The 24,829-nt window shown below is 41.1% G+C and overlaps 1 protein-coding gene across 1 annotated transcript; it reads right to left on the minus strand.

Moving 5' to 3' along the window:
• Positions 1-1,320: 1,320 nt before the first annotated feature.
• On the minus strand, positions 1,321-23,645 carry LOC311035050 (uncharacterized protein; the record flags this gene model as incomplete). Its single annotated transcript, XM_084043130.1, has 17 exons — positions 1,321-1,730; positions 2,614-2,667; positions 3,105-3,152; positions 3,244-3,394; positions 8,295-8,426; positions 12,349-12,605; positions 12,730-12,956; positions 13,128-13,180; positions 13,278-13,327; positions 14,712-14,759; positions 14,847-14,892; positions 15,538-15,702; positions 21,799-21,849; positions 21,964-22,192; positions 22,759-22,832; positions 23,114-23,252; positions 23,404-23,645. 17 exons carry the CDS (start codon positions 23,643-23,645, stop codon positions 1,321-1,323), a joined length of 2,376 nt encoding a protein of 791 aa, XP_083899256.1.
• Between the last annotated feature and the right edge of the window lie 1,184 nt (positions 23,646-24,829).

The raw sequence follows: 24,829 nt of genomic DNA on the forward strand, positions 1-24,829 counted from the left end.
CTGGCCTGTGTCCAAGTAACCTCGCGTCACCAGACTTTCCACCACGGAGGAAAGCCTGGTATTCGTTATTAAATGGCCCGTGTGATCCGGTCTAGGCCACGCCTACTGGAAAAAAAAACCCTGTGGTTCTGTGTGGGTTCCGATTTTTCGGCGCTGCTTTGTTATAAAATGCCCTTGATCACAGGAATTATTTTGGGGTGATGCCTAGGCATCCGTGGTTCCGGCTTGTGTGGGTTCCAGCCGCCTGACCGGATCAGAAACACAAAAATGGTACTGATCCCAGGCTAGTGTCCAAGTGGCATGCTACTGCCCCCACTGTCTCCTGGGGGCTTAGGGTGGCTGGTTAGATGTTAGCAGCAGGTGTTGGCGACTAGGAGGCTCCAGGCACTGTGGGTTGCCTTCAGGCCTGGCTCCTCCTTCGTCTGACCAGAATTGACTTCAGTGCGTTTTGTTGTTATTGTAGCTGAACAGCAAACATCTCATTCTACCTTGATGGATTTTTAAACCCTCCCTGCAGGTTTTTCCGCAGTCTGTAGCTTTTGGGTTCTTCCTCACGGAAGAAGTGGTTTGGGCTGCCTCTCCACCCCACACTCTTCGTGGTTGTCAACCATATATATATATACTGTAGATTTCTTTTGTATCCAGAACCCAGGTCTGGGAACCCAGGTCTGGGATGTGCGTGTCTTTTAGCTGTTTATCAGCTATTGTATTGTACAGGGGCAAGACCTAAGACCCTAACTCTTCTTTACATTACATCCAGTATTTTATTATCATATATTTTGCTTTATTATGAATCGTACTACTCTTGTCGTACTGTTTTATCTTGTTACCATGTTAGCTCAATTTGTGGAACAAGCCCCATCAACGTAGCCTGGGATCAATACAATTCTCGGGTTTCTGATCCGGTCGGGAACGCGTCATCAGTCGCGTCATCAGGCGGCCGGATCCCACACGGCTGGAACCAAGGGTGCCGGTATCACCCAAAATAATTCCCTGCGAACAAGGGCATCATCATTTTAGGGCCTACCCAATATAATACTTGATGCGGCGTAGTTTAGCTTATAGGAATAGTTGGTTTGGTATATCCATGCTTTATTCCAACTCGTAGCGACTGGCGAGACTAAACTAGTAGTTATAATCGATTTAGCATTTAAATGCTAACAGGGTGAACCAAAACAAAGCGGTAGGGTAAAGTTTTTTTTCCCTCTTTTTCAGTAGGCGTGGCCTAGACCGGATCACACGGGCCATTTAATAACGAATACCAGGCTTTCCTCCGAGGTGGAAAGTCTGGTGACACGAGGATAGTCTCAACGATGACATTCAGGGGTCGTCCTTATCCGTCTCCATCTGTCTAACCTGAGACGATAGGTTAGAATCCCAAGTGGCTGCATCACGGTAGCTTGTGGTCGTGTCAGTTGAAACCGTGGATGAGGGATTGTACCAGGGCATTGTCTTCAGATCAGGAAACAGGTCTGTTAGTTTTGTGTCTCGTAGCAGAGACAGAAATGACTGGCAGGTCGTTTCTCCCTTGCTCATCATTTTGTCCACAAGTTCAGTAGCTGCCTGGCCTGGGTCAGAGATGCTCTTCAGCCCATTATACTGAAAGGGCATCAGGAGCTTTTCTTCACGTTCAAACACACACTGGATGACACGTCCACTTTCTGCCATCAGGATGTCTTGAAGCTGTGTCTTGTTTTTTCTGATAAGCGCTATAGCTGTCATGCTGATCTCTGGAAGAGAATGGATAACATGATACTTTTGTTGCTTATGAAACCTTTCATGTGCTGCAATGAACATTTCCAGAACTGAAACTGAAAAGTCTTTCTAAATTATTTGATTGTGAACTTCATAGTAGACATATTCTACAATAATATGCAACCATTAAATATCATGATTAATTTGCAATCATGATTAATTATCTATCAATACGCAAACGGACTGTAAATATTGTTCATATTTGCCTATTTGTATGACACATTTTATTATATGTACTATTTTACCGTTCTATCCATTTTAAACAACATTTTATTGTTATCCACACTGTTGGGGAAGCTTGAAGTACAAGAATTTCACTGCCTATAACGCTGCTACCAGTGTATGTGACGGGGGCGTGGCCATTACTCCAACAGCCCAATAGTCTGAAAAACAAGGTTTGTGTGAGGTTAGGGTTGAGGTTAGGTTTAGTTATAATGTTAGGTTTGTGTGAGGTTAGGGTTGAGGTTAGGTTTAGTTATAATGTTAGGCTTGTGTGAGGTTAGGGTTAAGGTTAGGTTTAGTTATAATGTTAGGTTTGTGTGAGGTTAGGGTTGAGGTTAGGTTTAGTTATAATGTTAGGTTTGTGTGAGGTTAGGGTTGAGGTTAGGTTTAGTTTTAATGTTAGGTTTGTGTGAGGTTAGGGTTGAGGTTAGGTTTAGTTATAATGTTAGGTTTGTGTGAGGTTAATCTCATGAGTAAGGAAATGAAAAATCACCTGGCTGCGGTAATAGACAAAGTCCTTCCTCTGATGCGTCGCATCTCTGTGTTGTGCCTGTAAGAGAAATGGAATTATGATCTGGTTCTACAATGTTGACCATTCTGATATCACTCAAAATAAACCAAATTGATCATGCTTACTTTTACTTCTAGTCCTTTTTCTTGACTTTTTGTCTGTGCGGCCGACCAAGTCACCTGACACGAGAACAAAAGACAACATTCATCAATAATGACATACTGTAGTAATAATAATAAGAATGACAAAAGATAGTGGTAAAAGTTGTGTGTGTGGGTTTTTATAACTATAAGAGTTTGTGACTAAATAATAACTAACATTATATCCATTTTGTTTTCCTGAAAAGTAAGTTTTACACACCTCACAGACATTTATAGTTAATCCCACCCATCCCTAGTAGACATGTGACTGTGTATACATGTACATACATGTACATACATGTACATACATGTACATACAGTACATGTACATACATAGCTGTTCAGCTTACAGTTTGAAGATGTTTGGACTATTAGTTACATTTCTTATAGAACACTGCAAAGCAAGGTTTATACAAAATGCATTCAAGGAAGTGAAAAAAAAGGCTTTTTACTGCAATAATTGACCACATGCTTACTCTTATTCCTTGTGCTCGGCTGCACCGCCATACAGTTGTCCAAGTCACCTGACATGAGGACAGAAGTTAGGACGGTTAGGCAGATGTCATTCAGAAATACACTGCATCCAAATAGACAGGTGACTGAATACATACGTACCCTTTCGAATGACTGTAGACCATGTTTCCTCATCCTCATCGTCACTCGCTTTAAGTTGAAGTGGAAGTTTAAATTTGAGGCGAGGTGGCTCCTCATACTGGACTTCAAAGTAGCCTTTGTATATAAGTTGCTCCAGGGGGAACCTCAAGACCTGCACAGGCACATAATATGAATAATGAATTGCATCACACATTCATAATAAATACACCTATTTACACCTTTACAAACAAAACATGGAACTAACATGCATATCTATGCTGTCGGGCAGAAACCAACTATGTCCAAAATATTAACTTTTCAGGAAATGAAAAACAACATGTTTTTAGAACAACACAATACTGCCTCATCAAAGTTGGTATGATGACTTTATACATTGTCAGATACTTGAACATGTCCTTACATCATCACTTTACCCACATACAGCTCAATACGAAAATATAGTTTTTGTCCATTAACTCTTTCATTGCCACACTTATTTCAGACTGTGTCGTCCCAGTGCCACGAAAAATTTGCATTTTTCCTCCGTTTCTTTTTTAACATTGAAGTGAATGGAGCAGCATTTTTTTGGATTACCCAGGGGGCAAAGGGGGGTGTGCTGCATTTGCCCTGCCATCAAAGGTTGGCCACCAGAAATAATATCTATGACCCAGTAGGATCACAACCTATATGGACAACCCGGTCAATTTTTTGCTGGAAATCCAATATGGCCGCCTCAATATTGGCCCCTATCAGAAAATAGCTTTGGCGATAACTTTTGAACCAGATGGGCTAGAAATGCAAACTTGGTGTCTATTTCATGGTTTCAGAGCATGAGAAACTCAATGGAATACTTATTTTTATGATTAGGTGTGTCTGGACCTTTACTTTGCATATTTCCAAGATGGACGCCACCCGAAAATGAGTTTTACTATGACCTTTACAGTGACAGCTAACTGTTATGGCAAAAAGTCTGCTTTTTAAGCAATATGAACACATTTGGTCAGTTTGAGCTTTCATTTCTATGTTGTCAATATGGCTGCAGTCATAAATAATGTATGGTATTACATTTTTGCTCAGATTCTATCTATAGTTGTGGGGATGATTGCAGTGAAAAATCTGAGAAAAAGGCCACAATGTATCTTATGTATCATTTTAATAAACTAACTACAATAAAAAACAGACACATGCACACTCCAGGACTTGCCAAAAACTTCAACTTTAGGGCTATACAAATTAACATAGTGGTATGCATTCAAGTAACATAACAAAATATAGACTACTTAGTGACAAACAGAGTAAAAGCGGATTTGAGGTTGCCTACAAAAGGTTCATTTTGACCTCTATGGTGCTGTCTTGCCTGCTTCTAAAGCCAATGATACTATGGTACAATGCTATTCACCGTCACTGTTGTCACGTGTTGCACTGATCCTGCTGCATCGTGTCTCCAGTCCCTGGCAACGGCCTCCTAAGTAGCATGGAATTTCCTTCTTTGCACAGGAACAGTTTTTCTGGCAGCCTTTGATACAGCTGCATGATATTGCCTTGTTCATTGACACAGGCCAGGCTGGCTCGGTAGATGCAAGGGGGACTGCATTGCTATACAGGTGAGGCGTCCAGAGATGGCAGTCCTAGGAGAGCAGCTGCTGCTTTTTCAGGAATCATTGAATGGGCAACCAACTGCAGTCCTCTGGGCAACCTTCCTGGAGATGTCAGATATTCTCCAAAGGTTTATCTACTACGATCGGGAAGGTGACTGGACAGGACATCTCTGTGAATCAGCAAGAATGCTACCCTACCTCACTGCAGCAGGCCACTACAAGTACGGGCAGCAATCTTTACCTCTGTATTTGGCTGAGATGAAGAAACTACCAGAAACAGCTTCAGAGGTACATGAAGCACTGATGGCAGGTGTATTTGTTGGCAGACGAGCAGATGGCAGCCACAACAGTGTTGCTTTTGACATGCTACTGGAGCAGACCTATAATGCTGATGCCAAGGAAGCAAGCGGTCTGGATGGCATTACACTCAGCCCTGCTGCCCGGACAAAATGGGTCTACACAAAAACACTCACTGCAGCTGTCTCTGCAGAGCTCAAGTCTATGCTCCACCTCCACTCCTCCAACCCACACCATGAGTCTGGTCAGAGTCGTGTAACCCGGGATGCAGAGATGGTAGTCAAGGTCATGGCAGCAGTGGAGACTAACCCATTTACAGTGAGCACATCATCCATGATCAACATATCTATAGGACAGTGTGCTGATTCCACAGTCAAGGACGACTTGATGAGTGTGAACAAACTGGGTCTGAAGGCACTGTGTGAATCACTGTCCAGTGATCAGAAGAAGACAAGCATAATGAAGCTTAACACTTTCCATACTCAAAACACAAAATCCAAAGAATCGAAGGGGAAAACCTCAGCACCTGGCAAGAGCAATGAAATTACTGCCCTCCTGCGCATGACCCAAATCATAGCCAGTGGTGGAGAACTCAACCTTGTTGACTTTATAGGCAACCACGAGTGGAGTGACTTCCCCCCCTTCCCTCTTCCAGGAAGATGGCAGGATGAGAACAGGTACCAAGGCAAGCCTTGTGAAGGTCCTGAAAGAGGAGACCAAAGTTGCATGCATCCCTGACCTGCCTACAGAAGACAGAAAAACAGCAGTAGTTATTGATGCCATGTATGCCATACGCCATTGGTCGTTCCTGAAAGGTGAAGCATTTGGAACAATCGCTGAACTATACCAACGTCTGCTGTTGAATGATGTGCCTGCTGGCACAGAGATCATTCACTTCTGTTGTGACCGGTACAGTGGACCTAGTCTTAAGACAGCTGAGCAAGAACACAGATATGCTCAACCAAAACCTTCCAAAGAATATGAAGTCAGTATGCATTACACAGCTCCAGATCCTCTGGAGTTTTTTGCTGTGTCAGCTAACAAGGCAAACCTATTGAGTTTCCTCTGTGACGAATGGTGTGAAAATGAGAAACTTAAGTCGGCCCTTGGTCCAACACATCTTTACCTGGGTGGGGGGTTTAAAGAAGAGACAATGAGTGTGGTGATCAAGGAGGGGTCTATATTGAAGATGTCCCTGCACTAGAACCCACACAACAGGAGGCTGATACAAGAATAATACTCCACACCCTGTACAGTGTCCAGAATGACAAAGTTGACAGAGTTGTCATCCATGCCAATGACACAGACATCATCATCATGTGCCTTTACTATAAAGCAACCCATCTCAGATGCCTTCCAGAGCTGTGGGTGAGAACAGAGCAAAATTCATACCTTCCTATCCATCAAATGGTATCAGCACTGGGGCTCGCACGGTGTCGTGCCCTGCCCTTTATCCATAGTTTAAGTGGCAGAGATACCACCAGCTATCCCTTCTTCACTGGGAAGAAGGCATGGTTCAAGGCCAGCATGTGTCTGGATCTCCCTGCACTTGAGGAGTTTGGTGAAAACTCTTCTGATTCCCTCTCAGATGACGTCATCAATCAAGCACAAGACCTCACAATTGCTGTATATACATCCAAAGCGGACCACCCGGAGGATTTTGACCTGAGTAAGCTTAGAGTGTACAAGTTCCTCAATAATAGATCAACCCTCTTAAAGCTGCTGCCCCCGACAGAGAATGCCTTTGACCTGCACCTGAGAAGAGCTGCTCTAGCAACCATAATAGATAAATATGCACACATCGCCAAGCCGGATATTCCCTCTTTCGCAGAGTATGGATGGTCTCTCAGTGCTAGCAATGCAGTCCCCCTTGCATCTACCGAGCCAGCCTGGGCTGTGTCAATGAACAAGGCAATATCATGCAGCTGTATCAAAGGCTGCCAGAAAAACTGTTCCTGTGCAAAGAAGGAAATTCCATGCTACTTAGGATGCCGTTGCCAGGGACTGGAGACACGATGCAGGAGGATCAGTGCAACACGTGACAACAGTGATGGTGAATAGCATTGTACCATAGTATCATTGGCTTTAGAAGCAGGCAAGACAGCACCATAGAGGTCAAAATGAACCTTTTGTAGGCAACCTCAAATCCGCTTTTACTCTGTTTGTCACTAAGTAGTCTATATTTTGTTATGTTACTTGAATGCATACCACTATGTTAATTTGTATAGCCCTAAAGTTGAAGTTTTTGGCAAGTCTTGGAGTGTGCATGTGTCTGTTTATATTATAGTTAGTTTATTAAAATGATACATAAGATACATTGTGGGCTTTTTCTCAGATTTTTCACTGCAATCATCCCCACAACTATAGATAGAATCTGAGCAAAAATGTAATACCATACATTATTTATGACTGCAGCCATATTGACAACATAGAAATGAAAGCTCAAACTGACCAAATATGTTCATATTGCTTAAAAAGCAGACTTTTTGCCATAACAGTTAGCTGTCACTGTAAAAGTCATAGTAAAACTCATTTACGGGTGGCGTCCATCTTGGAAATATGCAAAGTAAAGGTCCAGACACACCTAATCATAAAAATAAGTATTCCATTGAGTTTCTCATGCTCTGAAACCATGAAATAGACACCAAGTTTGCATTTCTAGCCCATCTGGTTCAAAAGTTATCGCCAAAGCTATTTTCTGATAGGGGCCAATATTGAGGCGGCCATATTGGATTTCCAGCAAAAAATTGACCGGGTTGTCCATATAGGTTGTGATCCTACTGGGTCATAGATATTATTTCTGGTGGCCAACCTTTGATGGCAGGGCAAATGCAGGTTTCCAAAAAAATGGGGGGTTTGCCCCCTGGGTAGATAGCCTTATCTCCTAGTTAATTTGAGATAAAAAATAAAAAAAACAAGACAAAAAAAATATATATATATATATATATATATATATATATATATATATATATATATATATATATATATATATATAATTAATATTTATAATTTCGTAATTTCCGTCCATGGCCATGATAGCCATAGTAGCATCGGACGGTAATTCCCGTTTTTGGCAATAAAAGAGTTAAAAGACAATTTAAAAAGTTGAAAAACAGAGGAGGTTTGCGCCTGACAGCAACGATATGGTAAGCTGAATGAGCACTGATACAAACACACCTTAGGAGCAATTTCTACCCCAGTCTGGTCACTCATGAGACGGTAGTTGGCGGTATCTACCACTATACAGTTGGCACTCTTATCAACTGTACCGTAACGCTTTGCTGAGCTGAGCAATTCATCCTTAATGTCCTGCCACACAAGGACAACAGGTGGATGGGGTGATGGTGGTTTGGGAGGGAAGAGAAGAGAAGAGAAGAGAAGAGGCAGGGAAGGTAGGACAACAAAAAAATCCAGTCACAACTCAATTTTGAAGAACATGTTGAAGTATCATTCAAAATGAGAACACACTGATGCAGCACCACTAGTCAAGCATTTAGTCCAGTTCTATATGTAATTTCGTTCTAATTTTCGGGGGATTATGAAAACTATACATTTTTGGAAACTTCAGAGTATAACAAATCAGAAAATACATGATTCCATTTGCGCAGAAGCCAATATGGTGGCCATCTTGGATTTTGAAAAATGGCGACCTTTGAATATTCGTTTTTCAATATCTCGACTTCTAGATTACATAGGATCTGGATTCTAGTGGCTAAATCTACATTTGTAAGGTCAGGAAATCCAATGGTGCTAATTAAAAATATTTACAAATGATCAATGGCACAGATGTGGGTCATAATCCTTGATTTTGGGGTAGTAGAGGCCCTAGGAGGGGTCCACGCGCGACTGCTTATTTTTTTTTCTAGTTTTGATTTTTGGCATCCATAGGACCTCTAATATTGGGATTTTGATGATCCCAAGAAAAAAAGTGGTCCCAAGTGTGTTTTTTTCAATGTTCTATTAACCCTATGAGACCTGCGGGATGGCTGGCTGGAACGCCGGCGAGACTGTCTTTCGGAGACTGTGGAACGCTCAAATTTAGACGTAGCTCAAAGATAGAGATACCATTTGATTCCAGACAACCTCAGGTTTCCAATGGGACCAACCTTGTCATGCTACCGTGTCGGGAAGGGGGCTAAATACCTAATGATTCAAAGTTAAGACAACATTTTGGCCAGGGAAAAACGACCATCACCATTTTCCAAATGGTCCCTTGAGCTGTCACCTCAATATATGTGAATGGAAATGGGTTACATGGATACCTACAAGCCTCCCCTGTACAGACATGCTACATTTATGCCTATCTCATGCAGTTTTGGGCAAGAACCATGCAGTGTTTTGCATGCAGTACAAATATGTAATTTTTGCCTATTGTAAAAAGTAGACCACTTCTAGGAGAGGAGACTGCATCTATAGCTGTATGAGACCACTGTACTGTATCTAGAAACCACTGTACTGTATCTAGACCACCATACTGTATCTATTGCTATATGAGACCACTTTACTGTATCTAGAGACCACTGTATTGTATATATACCACTGTACTGCATCTATTGCTACATGAGACTACTGTACTGCATCTACAGTATAGCTGTATGAGACCACTGTATTGCACCTAGACCACTGCGCTGCATCTATATCCCACTGTACTGAATCTATAAACCACTGTACTGCATATATAGACCATTGTACTGCCTCTAAAGACCACTGTACTGCATCTATAGACTAGCTACTGTATCTATAGACTGCTGTACTGTATCGATAGACCACTGTAGTGCATCTGTAGACCATGTAGTGCATCTGTAGACCACTGTCGTGACCTGTAGACCCCTATAGTGTGTCTGTAGACCACTCTAGTGCATCTGTAGATCACTCTAGTGCATCTGTAGACCACTCTAGTGCATCTGTAGACCACTCTAGTGCATCTGTAGACCCCTCTACTGCATCTGTAGACCACTCTAGTGCATCTGTAGACCACTCTAGTGCATCTGTAGACCCCTCTAGTGCATCTGTAGACCACTCTAGTGCATCTGTAGACCCCTCTAGTGCATCTGTAGACCACTCTAGTGCATCTGTAGACCACTCTAGTGCATCTGTAGACCACTCTAGTGCATCTGTAGACCACTCTAGTGCATCTGTAGACCACTCGAGTGCATCTGTAGATCACTCTAGTGCATCTGTAGACCACTCTAGTGCATCTGTAGACCCCTCTACTGCATCTGTAGATCACTCTAGTGCATCTGTAGACCACTCTAGTGCATCTGTAGACCCCTCTACCGCATCTGTAGACCACTCTAGTGCATCTGTAGACCCCTCTACTGCATCTGTAGACCACTCTAGTGCATCTGTAGACCACTCTAGTGCATCTGTAGACCCCTCTAGTGCATCTGTAGACCACTCTAGTGCATCTGTAGACCACTCTAGTGCATCTGTAGACCCCTCTACTGCATCTGTAGACCACTCTAGTGCATCTGTAGACCACTCTACTGCATCTGTAGACCACTCTAGTGCATCTGTAGACCACTCTAGTGCATCTGTAGACCACTCTAGTGCATCTGTAGACCCCTCTACTGCATCTGTAGAGGGGTCTACAGATGCACTTGGGCAAGAACACTGGTTCTTGCCCAAAACTGCATGAGATAGGCATACATTTGGCATGTCTGTACAGGCTTGTAGGTATCCATGTAACCCATTTCCATTCACATATATTGAGGTGACAGCTCAAGGGACCATTTGGAAAATGGTGATGGTCGTTTTTCCCTGGCCAAAATGTTGTCTTAACTTTGAATCATTAGGTATTTAGCCCCCTTCCCGACACGGTAGCATGACAAGGTTGGTCCCATTGGAAACCTGAGGTTGTCTGGAATCAAATGGTATCTCTATCTTTGGGCTGCGTCTAAATTTGAGTGTTCCACAGTCTCCGAAAGACAGTCTCGCCGGCGTTCCAGCCAGCCATCCCGCAGGTCTCATAGGGTTAATAAAACATTGAAAAAAACACACTTGGGACCACTTTTTTTCTTGGGATCATCAAAATCCCAATATTAGAGGTCCTATGGATGCCAAAAATCAAAACTAGAAAAAAAAATAAGCAGTCGCGCGTGGACCCCTCCTAGGGCCTCTACTACCCCAAAATCAAGGATTATGACCCACATCTGTGCCATTGATCATTTGTAAATATCTTTAATTAGCACCATTGGATTTCCTGACCTTACAAATGTAGATTTAGCCACTAGAATCCAGATCCTATGTAATCTAGAAGTCGAGATATTGAAAAACGAATATTCAAAGGTCGCCATTTTTCAAAATCCAAGATGGCCACCATATTGGCTTCTGCGCAAATGGAATCATGTATTTTCTGATTTGTTATACTCTGAAGTTTCCGAAAATGTATAGTTTTCATAATCCCCCGAAAATTTTAACGAACCTTCTTTTTTGGACATATAGAACTGGTCTAATTATCAAAACCCCAGTTAAAATATTCTAGCAATTATATATAGTCATCCAAGATTGATAACAACTGACCATTGATCACTATGATCGGTATAAGAATCAAATCAAAATAATATGTGTTCAATGAATATATCAAACAGCTCATATTGAGACACCACTTTTAGAAAAAAATGTATTTCTCTTCCCATCTGCATATCTTTGGACTGGATGGGGTGTTGTTGCAATAGAACCCCAGCAATGATGCAGCATATGGCTGTTACTGTAGTTCAACCAGAAAGGCCACTGGATTGGTACCGAAGAGGAGTAAACCAAATGCTCTGTGTGTCTCATGTGCAACACAGGTCAGGGAGAGAATACATACGATACGATACGATACGATAATACTTTATTGTCAGTTCACACTGAAATTTGAGAATGAGTCTTTAAAGCCTAATTTATACTGTGATCTCTGTATGAGATACTATTGGAGCTATGAGCCATGGCTTGGCTCATACAGTATACATTAGGCTGAACAGTTTATTGAATCAGAATATGATATGCATTTATATTTATATAGAAAGTTGGTAAGAATATCTTTTAATAATGTTCACTTTTCAGAGAAGCTCCTTTGCGCTCATTTAAACTAAAACTGGTAAAAATGGCTTCTAGAGCTCTAAAAATTCAAGAATTTGTTATGATGATTATCATATGATCATTACACATGAGTCAGTTATTTTTGGCCTAATGCTAAACCAGAAGAACACATGCAATCTTTCTGTTTCCATCTTGGTACAATCCTCACCTTAACATGTGATGGGTTGTTGTTGGGGCCGATGTAGATGCGTAAGGTTAGAAGGTCATCATCACTGCTCAGATCCTTGTAGATCAGCACAGCTCCGTGGTATTCCACCGGCGATGTCTTCTGGGTGATGGGACCGACAGGGCAGAGGGAGCAGGACACTGACCACTTTAGATGACTACCAGAGTACTCCACTGGCTCAATGAAGGGGTTCTTGCCAGTGATGTGTAGGACACTAAATACCTTCTCATTTTCCGGGCCTGGATGAAAACAATGTGAAGGAAGGAGGGAGGGACAGTTTTGTAGAGACAACAAGACAAAATGCATGGAAGCCATGTAACAAACGACAAAAAAGGCAAACACTGCTGTAGGAAATCTTCTCACCAGCCAGGCACAGGGAGTGGGGGAGCTGGATGGACTTGAGGGCAGATGCATCCTTGTTGACTGTATGTACGTTGAATATGGGACCAGCAATCATCCAAGGGTTCTGGAGCAACCTGCTGAACTTGGACCAGGACAGGATGGAATAACTCACCAGAACCTGCTCCGACGCCTCAAATATCAAGCCTGTGAACACACACTCATATGTTCCCTCTCCTTCCAGCTGTGCCCTAAAGCGTGCACGTACACACACACACACACACACACACACACACACACACACACACACACACACACACACGCGCGCGCGCGCGCGCGCGCACACACACACAAAGTCTCATGAGGAATAAGAATAGAATGAAACCAGATGGGACGATAGTCAAAATGATGTCCAGACTCACTGATAGCGTCCTCTAGAGAACTTATAAGGAGTGATCCTCTCATCGCCGTAGCTCTACCAAGCAAACACACACAGGAGATCATTTAGGATCATTAACAGACATAAATAGGTACAGTATATGAGGAAGACCATCTGCTTTGAGCAAACTGACCTGCTGAACGTGTTGGCATTTTTCACAGCATGATCTTCTGTACATCTCATCTGGGGGGACAAATAATAATTATTTATGCAAGATATTGGTGATATACAGGATGTTTCCCATTGAAACGCTCAACTTCAGGACCAGCAACATAAGAGTCATCAAGCCACATGTTATCATGGTGGGAAAGGGGCCAACTTTCAGCATTTATCAATATATCCTGACTTTGACTTTAGCGTATGGCCCTCTCAGATCTCACGTCAGGTCTGAGGCCGTATAGACTTTGGCTAAACCCGTTTGTTCCATCCTAGACCAGCGGAGCAGCATTGTCTGACTGTCTGACAGGCATCTGGACACATGTATCCACTCCTAAATGTATATCTAACACAATAATAAATAATCCCTGTGAAAAGATATCATTCTATAAACTCATTTAAACAAACTGCTTCAACAGTCATTCAGATAAGATTGCAGATCTGGCTGCATTGGCTATTATCGCGATGCGTTGTGAGCTTGTATATCTGCTATTTTCAAAATATACAGCGCTTATGCTAGAGTATTTTCGGGAGTCGGGACTGGCGCGGCCGCACCGCTGTAATCTTTTCATGGACAGTGAGGTCTCCAAATTTACCATAGTGCAAATTTGGAGTCCTATGGAGTTATATGCAACCTGGGTTTAGGATATAAACCTGACGCTCCAAAGCTTTGACCAGCAGGTTATTCTTCATGCTGTGGCCACCGGGATATCAGATTTTTAACCCTCCCAATACACACCAGCCTTCATCCATGAATGTGTATGCATTCATTCATCAGTCACTCCCTAAACATTCAGATTATGAGTGCCTCTCCAGTCCAGGCTATCTCTCATTAACGTGGTGGCATGGGACTCAGCCCTGCAGTGTAACACGAACAGGCACTGCTCGGTATGGGTTAAATAATGTAATATACAAAGGTATTCCATTGATGGCGATGTGATTGGTGTCATAATCTGTCATTCATGTAGGGTACTAGCCTACTTGACAAAGATTGTATAATCCATAATACATGAAAGTGTGGTAAGTGTGTGTGTGTGTGTGTGTGTGTGTGTGTGTGTGTGTGTGTGTGTGTGTGCGTGTGCGTGTGCGTGTGTAACTTGAGAGTGAGGCATTTTTTTGGACGTATTCTGGTTCTTCATGTCGTACAAATTGGGGCGTTTCGTGAATATTTAAGGGCTTGTTATTTAAATGACGCTCGGTTTCAGACGTCAGATTTATCAAAGCTCCGACCAAATGTACGCTACGATTGGCTGTATAGGATTGCTTGATAAATCTCACTTGGACCATGGCCTAAGGGCAAATTTGAGGAAAGAAATAAGACGTTTTTTACACTCCATTGATAAATGAGGGCCACTATATCTGACTGACCAGCATTGTGCTGTTGCCATGTGAGACAATAAAGCTTTTTTACCTTCCTCTCCACTAATCTTCATGTTGTCCATCACCTCCATCCAACCGTCTGTGGAGAGAAAAGACAGTGGACAGTTAATCACAGGCAGCTTGGAGGCTTCCAGGATAAAAGAGGGATATGTTCCATGATTCTCACCAGAATCCTCCTCATCCTCCTCTTCCTCTGATGAGCTAGTTACAGTCTGCAGAAGAATGATGAGAATGATGAAAATCATGTATATATATATATATATATATATATATATATATATATATATATATATATATATATATATATATACATATATATATATATACATATATATATATATATATATATATATATATATATATATATATATATATATATATATATATATACATATATATATATATATATATATATAGTGCTGTCAAACGATAACATTTATTAATCGCGATGAATCACATGTTTTGTCATAGTTAATTGCACGATTAATCGCAAATACGTTTTTCTATTCTGTTCTAAATGTACCTTAGAGGTATACTTTCAAGTATTTTAAACCCCTATTGACATAGGAGTGGAAAAATATGCTTGCTATATATGAAATTATGTTTATTTATTATTTTTAATCAATTCAAAAGTAACCATCAAATGGTACTGCATTAGCATAACAATAGGCTGCAGCAGATGGGTATAATGATCTGCTAAATTGACTCAGTAATATGAGTACTGTAGTGTCCACCTTTATGCTTATAAAGGTTCTCTAAACCTTTATAAGACACACACACACACACACACACACACACACACACACACACACACACACACACACACACACACACACACACACACAAATAATAATTACCTCTCTCTTGGGTTTCTCTTCCTTGAATGCATCAGGGATGACAGAGATGGTTGATCCACTCTGCCCCGATGAGGAACAACCTGGCACTTTGGTGAAGACAGCTTCTGTTTGAAACATGTCCTTCACAATGGGCCTTGAGGTCCAGTCTTGTTTCTGCACAAACTTCTAAACACACCAGAACAGATCAGGAATACTGCATTAGCATAAAAATAGGCTGCAACAGAAGGGTATAATGATCTGCTAAATTGACTTAGTAATATGAGTACTGTAGTGTCCACCTTTATGCTTATAAAGGTTCTCTAAAATTTCTTTTTTTTCTTTTTTTTAGCAGCTGTAAAGCTGCTCTAGAAACAGTTTCAGACCTTGTCATACGCGACATGTATTTGTTCATTGGCTGTCCTGGCTGTCCTTCACTACTTTAAGCTAATGGGGGACACTTCCCTGTTTAAGCCAATGGACGGCCCGTCCTTTCGCAGCACCCGCCTCCCCTCGCAGCACCTCCCCTCCTGAAGGCAATCATAGTGAGAGGCTGAGAGTCATAAAGTCATTAAGTCATAAAAACTCGGCCAGCGGAGAATCTACTAATCATCTGTGATTTACAACAGCCGTTCTAGTGAGCGTTACGTTCTACGCTCATCACAATAGACATCGTGTCTCCCGTCAGTGTTGATTTAACTCTGAGGAGAAGTTCTTCTTAGCTGTGATGACATGCAGTGGTGGAAAAAGTACTCAAATATTTTACTTGAGTAAAAGTATGCATGCAGCTGCTAATAATATGACTGTCAAGTCAAATTTATTCTTGTTTTACAAAATTGAGCATAATATACTGTAGCCTCCCTGTTACATTCCAATCTACTATAGTTCCCCCAGGATTCCACAGAGAAAAAGTCTTGATTCCGCGGGGAACAAACCTGATTCTGCGGGGAACAATCCTTTAGCCTGCTAAACAAACAGTTTAGTAGTTGAAGAAATACATGTAATGCCTAATGAGTTGTAGGGTAACAATAGTAAAGGTACTGTAACATCTACAATGACATGGAAGTCCACAACACATAACAGCAAAACATAAGGACCATGCTCACAGACATAGAGAGAGCTATGTAAACTACGAATAGGCCAAATGGCTAAAATAAAGAAATATGCGGAAAATGTTCATTAAAATAATTAATCGCACTTAACATAACGGTGAGTTAATTGTAATTAATCGAGTTAACTTTGACAGCTTTAATATGTATGTATGTATGTATGTATGTATGTATGTATGATTTGCATTCCAGGTAGATTGGAAAAGTCCGCCCCCCAGGCAATTCTGTAGAACCAACGCTAGAGGGCAATAAAAGCAAGACATGAGTCCCACACCACACACGCATGCATGCACACGCGCACAAACGAGCACGCACACACGCATGCGCAAACACACACACACACACACACACACACACACACACACACACACACACACACACACACACACACACACACACACACACACACACACACGAAGCACAAGGGGGCGAGCCTTAGGGGGCGGGGGCGGGCTGGCGGGCTATGTTAGTGCTAGTGCAGCGAGTGACAGTTGGGGCAAACCATGGAGGGGCAAATGCAGTCACCACAACATCATTTACGATTCTGTCCCTATCGGTACATAACTCGAACGGCGCTGAGTCGAATCAGCAGACCTTGAGGCTGAGGGAGTCGTGCCCGAGCGCCTCCAGGCGCGAGTGCCCGCGACGACCAGCCGATGGTCGTGATGGTCCCCTCCGTCATGGTCCAAAACTATACTTTATCGGCGAAAAAAAGTAGTCCGTGGTTGTTTGAAAACGTAATGTCCCAAGCTGGTGTCAAACCCAGACTACCAGTGGTAGTGGATGGGGAGTCCAATGATTATCGAAGTGCGCCACTGAGGCTGGTATGTATGTATATCCATGTTGTCGTCGTCACAGTTCTCGCATCGCAGCCCCCAGCCAAAAAACAAGCGCTCCACTTCCAATCTCCCTGGAATGCCAATCTACCTGTTACCTGTGATCTACCTGTGATATGTAGTATATATATATATATATATATATATATATATATATATATATATACACACACATACACACATACATGGCAAACGCACAGGGCAATTTACACATATGTACAAATGTACTGTGACAAATACAACTACTTGCACACACAAACACATGCGCGCACACACACACACACACACACACACACACACACACACACACACACACACACACACACACACACACACACACACACACACACACACACACACACAGGGTGGAGGTGAAAGCTTTTTTTTAAATAATATTTATCCCTCGATTTGTAACCCTTTTTTCACCCGGTGCCAATTTGCTAAGTGATCCTGGGCACAACACTCCCCCCACCAGCTTAGGGAGGCCAGGGCCGAGCTCATGCCTCCTTCAATGCATAAGAGCCAACTGACCTTCTTGTCACCTGACAGGGGAGAGTTTCCCCGGTTGGACGTAGCGTGTGGAAGGAACACGTTATTCTAACCAGTTCTAGTAGGGCAGTTTCGAGGCTCCGTGAGCACCCCAAAAACATATCTCTTAAACCTGTTTTTTTAGGACCCTAAAGGTGTCTAGTTATGATTTCTGCTTGTTGCCCATGTCAACTAATGTCCCATGGGGTTTATTTTTAACCCTTTCTGACACCTACCCCCAACCCAAACCATAACATGGAGATAACAGAGAATACCATAACTCTTGAAGTAAACAACATACAGCAACAAATGAACACATTTTTCTATATCATTTTGACCCAAGGAATTCATTAAAGTAGTTTTTATTAAGATTCAAACACATATTGACTCTATTTCAGGGCAGAAACAGACAAAAACTAGCAGAAAATGTTGAAATCATAATGATCACATCTATATTTCTCTTTGTACTAAACTTTTAAGGTGTATTCTTTTTTACCATATGTTTTTTAGGACCTTTATGGTGTCTAGTTAAGATTTATTCTTGTTGCCCTGGTCAAATAATGGCCCATGGGGTTCATTTTAACCCTTTCTGACACCTATTCCCAATCAAACCATAAAATGGAGATAACAGAAAATACCATAACTCTTGAAGTAAACAACCTACAGAGACAAATTAATAAATTTTTCTATATCATTTGGACCCAAGGAATTCATTGAAGTGGTTAGTATTAAGATCCAAGCACATTTGACTCTATTTCAGGACAGAAACAGCAAAAGATAGCAGAATATTTTGAAATCACATTTATATTTCTCTTTGTACTACATTTTAAGGTGTATTATTTTCTACCATATGTCTTTTAGGACCGTAAAGGTGTCTAGTTAAGTTTTAATCTTGTTGCCCTGGTCAAATAAGGTCCCATGGGGTTTATTTTAACCCTTTGTTACACCTATTTCCAACCCGAACCATACAATGGAGACAATAGAAAATACCATACAAATTAACACATTTCTATATATAATTTTGCAGGTTTAGCAGGTCTTGACTCTATTTCAGGACAGAAACTGCAAAAAAACGAACAGAAAATGTTCAAATCACATCTATATTAATCCTTGTATTAAATACTTAAGGTGTATTCTACTTTACCCCATGTTTTTAGGACCCTTATGGTGTCTAGTTAAGATTTCTTCTTGTTGCCCAGGTCAACTAATGTCCCATGGGGTTCATTTGGTGACCATTTTAATTCGATGTCCTCAGGAGTGGCGTTTTCATATCTGAACCAAGACAAATAAACCCACTTTTTCATAGAATGTTTACACCAGGAATCTAATGGAAAGGTCACTGACATGGTACAACCATTCTTTATTGGTGAAAAACACACAAATATCAAATTCTGGCTTATATCAAAACACAATTTCACTGATCAGTATCATCCATCTCATCATCAAACTCCTCCTCTTCCCTCACATCATCACTGATGACACCAGCAGCCAAGAGGTCAATGAGAGATAGGGGCAGAATTGGCCCACAAGACCAGACAGGCTCCAAAATCCCTCCTTCTGTCTTCTGCCACCCCTGACCATCATCATAGGATTTAGGCCTCCAAAAGATTGGCTCAGCTGCTCGCTTGTAACAGGTCACTCTATAGTTCACCCACTGGATGTGGGGGATGAGTGTGTCCTGGCATGGGGGCAAGCGAGCTGGTCCACGCCTCAGCCTCTACTGCGCCTTGATGGACTCAAGACCACTCTTGATTCCATCAAGGGCGCAGTAGAGGCTGAGGCGTGGACTTTCTGAGAAATTCATAGTGCAAGGTCAAGCCACCAGGAAACCCCAGGACTTTAAGTTCTTTCTGGGCAATGCGGAAAATATGCGACAGCTCTGCAGTTGATGCTCAAGGTCTGGGGGAGTAAGGAGGCAGCATCCCGGCTGGCAAAATGTGAAACAGCTGCTCTCATCGTGGAAGGAACAGCTCATAAACTTGTGGCATTAGATTGAGAAGTGAGTTGATTGATCAATACCTATATAACTTTGGTGAGTTCTTGTGTTAGCAGATTTGAATGATTGTTGATGTTAATGACGACATCAACCTGCTCATCTACCTTGACACTGGCACAGGCAGGCACCGTCAGCTGGTAAATGTCACGGAGCTAGCAACCTCTCTTGGGCAGCCATACTGTAGCACCCTGCTTGGGTACCATACATGTATTCAGTGATCAGGGCTGTACTAGTTCCTTCAAGGGCAAGGTGGCACCACTCAAAAAGCTCCAGAAGAACCCCAAATTTCAAAAGGCTTTCAAGTTGGTGTATGATCATCCTAACAATATTTAATGATGATGATGATGATGATGATGATGATGATGATAAGAGGGAAGAGGTTGAGATGGATGATACCGATCAGTGACATTATGTTTTGATTATTCAAGAAAGTTATATTATGCCTAAATATAAGCCAGAATTTGATATTTGTGTGTTTTTCACCAATAAAGAATGGTTGGACCATGTCAGTAACATTTCCATTAGGTTCCTGGTGTAAACATTCTATGAAAAAGTGGGTTTATTTGTCTTTGTACGTTGTCTGGTTCAGATATGAAAACGCCTCTCCTGTGGACATCGATTTAAAATGGTCACCAAATGAACCCCATGGGACATTAGTTGACCTGGGCAACAAGAAGAAATCTTAACTAGACACCATAAGGGTCCAAAAAACATGGGGTAAAGTAGAATACACCTTAAGTATTTAATACAAGGATTAATATAGATGTGATTTGAACATTTTCTGTTAGTTTTTTGCAGTTTCTGTCCTGAAATAGAGTCAAGACCTGCTTGAATCTTAATAATAACCACTTTAATGAATTCCTTGGGTCAAAATTATATATAGAAATGTGTTAATTTGTCTATGTATGTTTACTTCAAGAGTTATGGTATTTTCTATTGCCTCCATTGTATGGTTCGGGTTGGGAATAGGTGTAACAAAGGGTTAAAATAAACCCCATGGAACCTTATTTGACCAGGGCAACAACATTAAAACTTAACTAGACACCTTTAGGGTCCGAAAAGACATATGGTAAAAAAGAATACACCTAAAAAATGTAGTGAAAAGAGAAATATAGATGTGATTTGAGTGTTTTCTGCTTGTTTTTGGCTGTTTATGTCCTGAAATAGAGTCAAGATGTGCTTGAATCTTTATAATAACCACTTCAATGAATTCCTTGGGTCAAAATGATATAGAAAAATGTGTTCATTTGTCGCTGTATGTTGTTTACTTCAAGAGTTATGGTATTTTCTGTTATCTCAATGTTATGGTTTGATTGGGCATAGGTGTCAGAAAGGGTTAAAATGAACCTCATGGGCCATTATTTGACCAGGGCAACAAGAATAAATCTTAACTAGACACCATAAAGGTCCTAAAAAACATATGGTAAAAAAGAATACACCTTAAAAGTTTAGTACAAAGAGAAATATAGATGTGATAATTGTGATTTGAACGTTTTCTGCTTGTTTTTGGCTGTTTATGTCCTGAAATAGAGTCAAGATGTGCTTGAATGTTTATAATAACCACTTTAATGCATTCCTTGGGTCAAAATGATATAGGAAAATGTGTTCATTTGTTGCTGTATGTTGTTTACTTCAAGAGTTATGGTATTCTCTGTTATCTTCATGTTATGGTTTGGGTTGGGGGTAGGTGTCAGAAAGGGTTAAAAATAAACCCCATGGGACATTAGTTGACATGGGCAACAAGCAGAAATCATAACTAGACACCTTTAGGGTCCTAAAAAAACAGGTTTAAGAGATATGTTTTTGGGGTGCTCACGGAGCCTCGAAACTGCCCTACTATTCCCTTCCTCTCCATCAGGCGCCCCGGCTGACCAGGGGGAGGCAGTATAGTGACCAGGATTACTACATGTTTTTGTGAGGGTATTAACACATCAGGTGCCAGAGGTTTATTAAAATACTATATGTTCAGTGCCTGCATTACCTCTCTCTTGGGTTTCTCTTCCTTGAATGCATCAGAGATGACAGAGATCGTTGACCCACTCTGCCCCGATGATGAACAACCTGGCACTTTGGTGACGACATCTTCTGTGTGAAACATGTCCTTCAGGGTTGGCCTTGAGTTCCAGTCTTGTTTTTGGGCAAACTGGTAAACACATCCAAACAGATCAGGAAACATCTCCATCAGGTCAACACCAGCTGCCTCTTCAGCACTGTGAACACAAAGCAGTGATCAGTGGAGTCACAACATATGATGGTGAACACACACATCTACAGTGATACAACCATATTATAACCAAATAACTATGTTAGTCTTATGGCCAAACTCCTCCTTTTATAAGCAGTAAAACATCATTTAATGCAGGCTCCTAAACAAGATTCAATAGGAACATATATATATATATGTATATATGTATATATGTATATATATATATATATATATATATATATATATATATATATATATATATATATATATATATATATATATATATATATATATATATATATATATATATATATATATATATATATATACATACATATATATATGAACCATATTCACATGTTGTGGCCCATTGTGTTTATTTATTTGCTAATTTAATTTAAACCTTAGTATCATTGTCCTACAATTCAAGTATAACACTGATAAACACGACAGACTTGGACCGACACTTTACACCCAGGGAAAGTGCTCCATGAGAAGTGCTCCATACATTTTGGTGGGGATCAAATATTTATTTAAGTTTGTGTTGTTTTTAAATGTAATTAAACTTACTAGTGCTCATGGAGATTGTGAATGAAGCGCAGCAGTCCAAAAGAGTTCTCAGGGTACGACTTCATTTCATCCATCTTCAACTCAAGTGGGAACTGGAACAAAATATACAACTTAAAGATCAAAGGAAAGGACTTGATCTAACGTTTCATGCACGCGCGCACGCACGCACGCACGCACGCACGCACGCACGCACGCACGCACGCACGCACGCACACACACACACACACACACACACACACACACACACACACACACACACACACACACACACACACACACACACACACACACACACACACACGCCTCGTCATTTACTCTGACCTTTCTTGTAAGAAATGTATGAATTGTCTCTCACTAGCAATAAAGTCATCTTGTGTTTCCATGTGTTGAACTGTCCCTGCTCAGCATACTGGTCCAGTACAGTGATGAGGTCCTTGTCATCATCTGGACAGTTCTCAACCTCCTTTCCAATCCTTCTCAAGTACTCTACTCTCCTGGGAAAGAAATGATACCGAAAGCATTAGACTGAGATAGAATATAAGTACCTTCACACTGGATCAAACTGATTATGATGAACTGAAATAATGTTTAGATATCAAGTGAATGAATGAATAATATGTGGAAGGGGAAATGTTTCCATAGCACCTCTCGTTTGTCCAGAAGTAGGGATGAGCCAAGCATTCCTCCACTCTAGGTCTTTTATTTGGGTCTTCATTGATCATCCTCTCGATGAGATCCTTGGCAACCACATCCTGAACATGGCCCAGGTTGTAATGTCCTTCCAGAATGTTGCCTTCACATTTAACGCCTGTACCAAATGGATGGTGTCCTCCAGACAGGATGTAGTATATCAACATCCCAGCCACCTTAAGAATGAACATGAACATTGAGTAAGAACATTTTCATGTTGTTATTAATTAAATTGTTCTCACACAGAATAAAAACACAACCTGGATATCTGTGCTTCTTCTATATGGGATTTGAGCGTTGTCCAAAGTTTCCTTTGCCTTCCAGTGTCTCGTTCCTGCAACCTTTTTGACTAGGGTTGTTTGTCCTACAGGTAATTCTCGGCTTATTCCAAAATCTGCCAGTCTTGCCTTGCTTTGAATATCTGGAAGGATAATTTGGTATATCAATATAATAATGGGTTTTAGATTTAGCTAAATCAATTCAGCATGTTTTGCTTATATTTCTGATATTAGTTGCTTATTGAATTTTAATTTCGTAGCTTACCAATCAAGACATTCTGGGGCTTAATATCGCGGTGTTGAATTTTAGGATCCTGGCGATGAAGAATATTTAAGCTCTGGAGAAACTGATTTGCAAGTTCTTTCCTCTCCAGTTCAGAAAGGTTGTGTTCAGTGATGTATTCTTCCAGTGTGCATTCACACAACTGAAGACCAAGATAACCAAAGTTTGTATCTTCTGCAAAGTCAACATATCGTACAATTGAAGGATGATCAAGCTTTGGAAGACGTAAAAAGTCTGTCTCGTTCTTCAGCGCTTCATAGTGGAACTTTGCAATTCTTTTCACTGCAACTTCAGTGCCATCATCTGTTAACCCTAAGAAGACCTCAGTTCGATCACTTCCCACTGCGATGCGGAATTCTTCTTCTGCCACAAACAGAAGACTCCTGACTTTGATAACTTTACAGTCATCAATGTTTGCAAGCTTCTCTAACTGTGGCCTCCATCTTTTACTGACTGGGATCCATTTCCGTGGTTCTGGTGATGTAATAGGAATGATGTAATCTCTCGGCTCCTCCTCTTCTACTGACATGTTAGCATTGGATCCTAATAGCTCTGTAATGGAACACATGGACACATCATATTCTGTGGTTTGTTTCTGTGATATATATGTATACGTATGTATGTATGTATGTATGTATGTATGTTAGTAGTTTCGTTCCTGATTAGTAGTTTCGTTCCCTACCTATGTTGAATGCACTTATTGTAAGTCGCTTTGGATAAAAGTGTCTGCTAAATGACTGTAATGTAATGTAATATGTATGTATGTATGTATGTATGTATGTATGTATGTATGTATGTATGTATGTATGTATGTATGTAT

The sequence above is a fragment of the Gymnoscopelus microlampas genome (genome assembly GCF_963454915.1).
Source record: "Gymnoscopelus microlampas genome assembly, chromosome: 19".
NCBI lineage: Eukaryota > Metazoa > Chordata > Actinopteri > Myctophiformes > Myctophidae > Gymnoscopelus > Gymnoscopelus microlampas.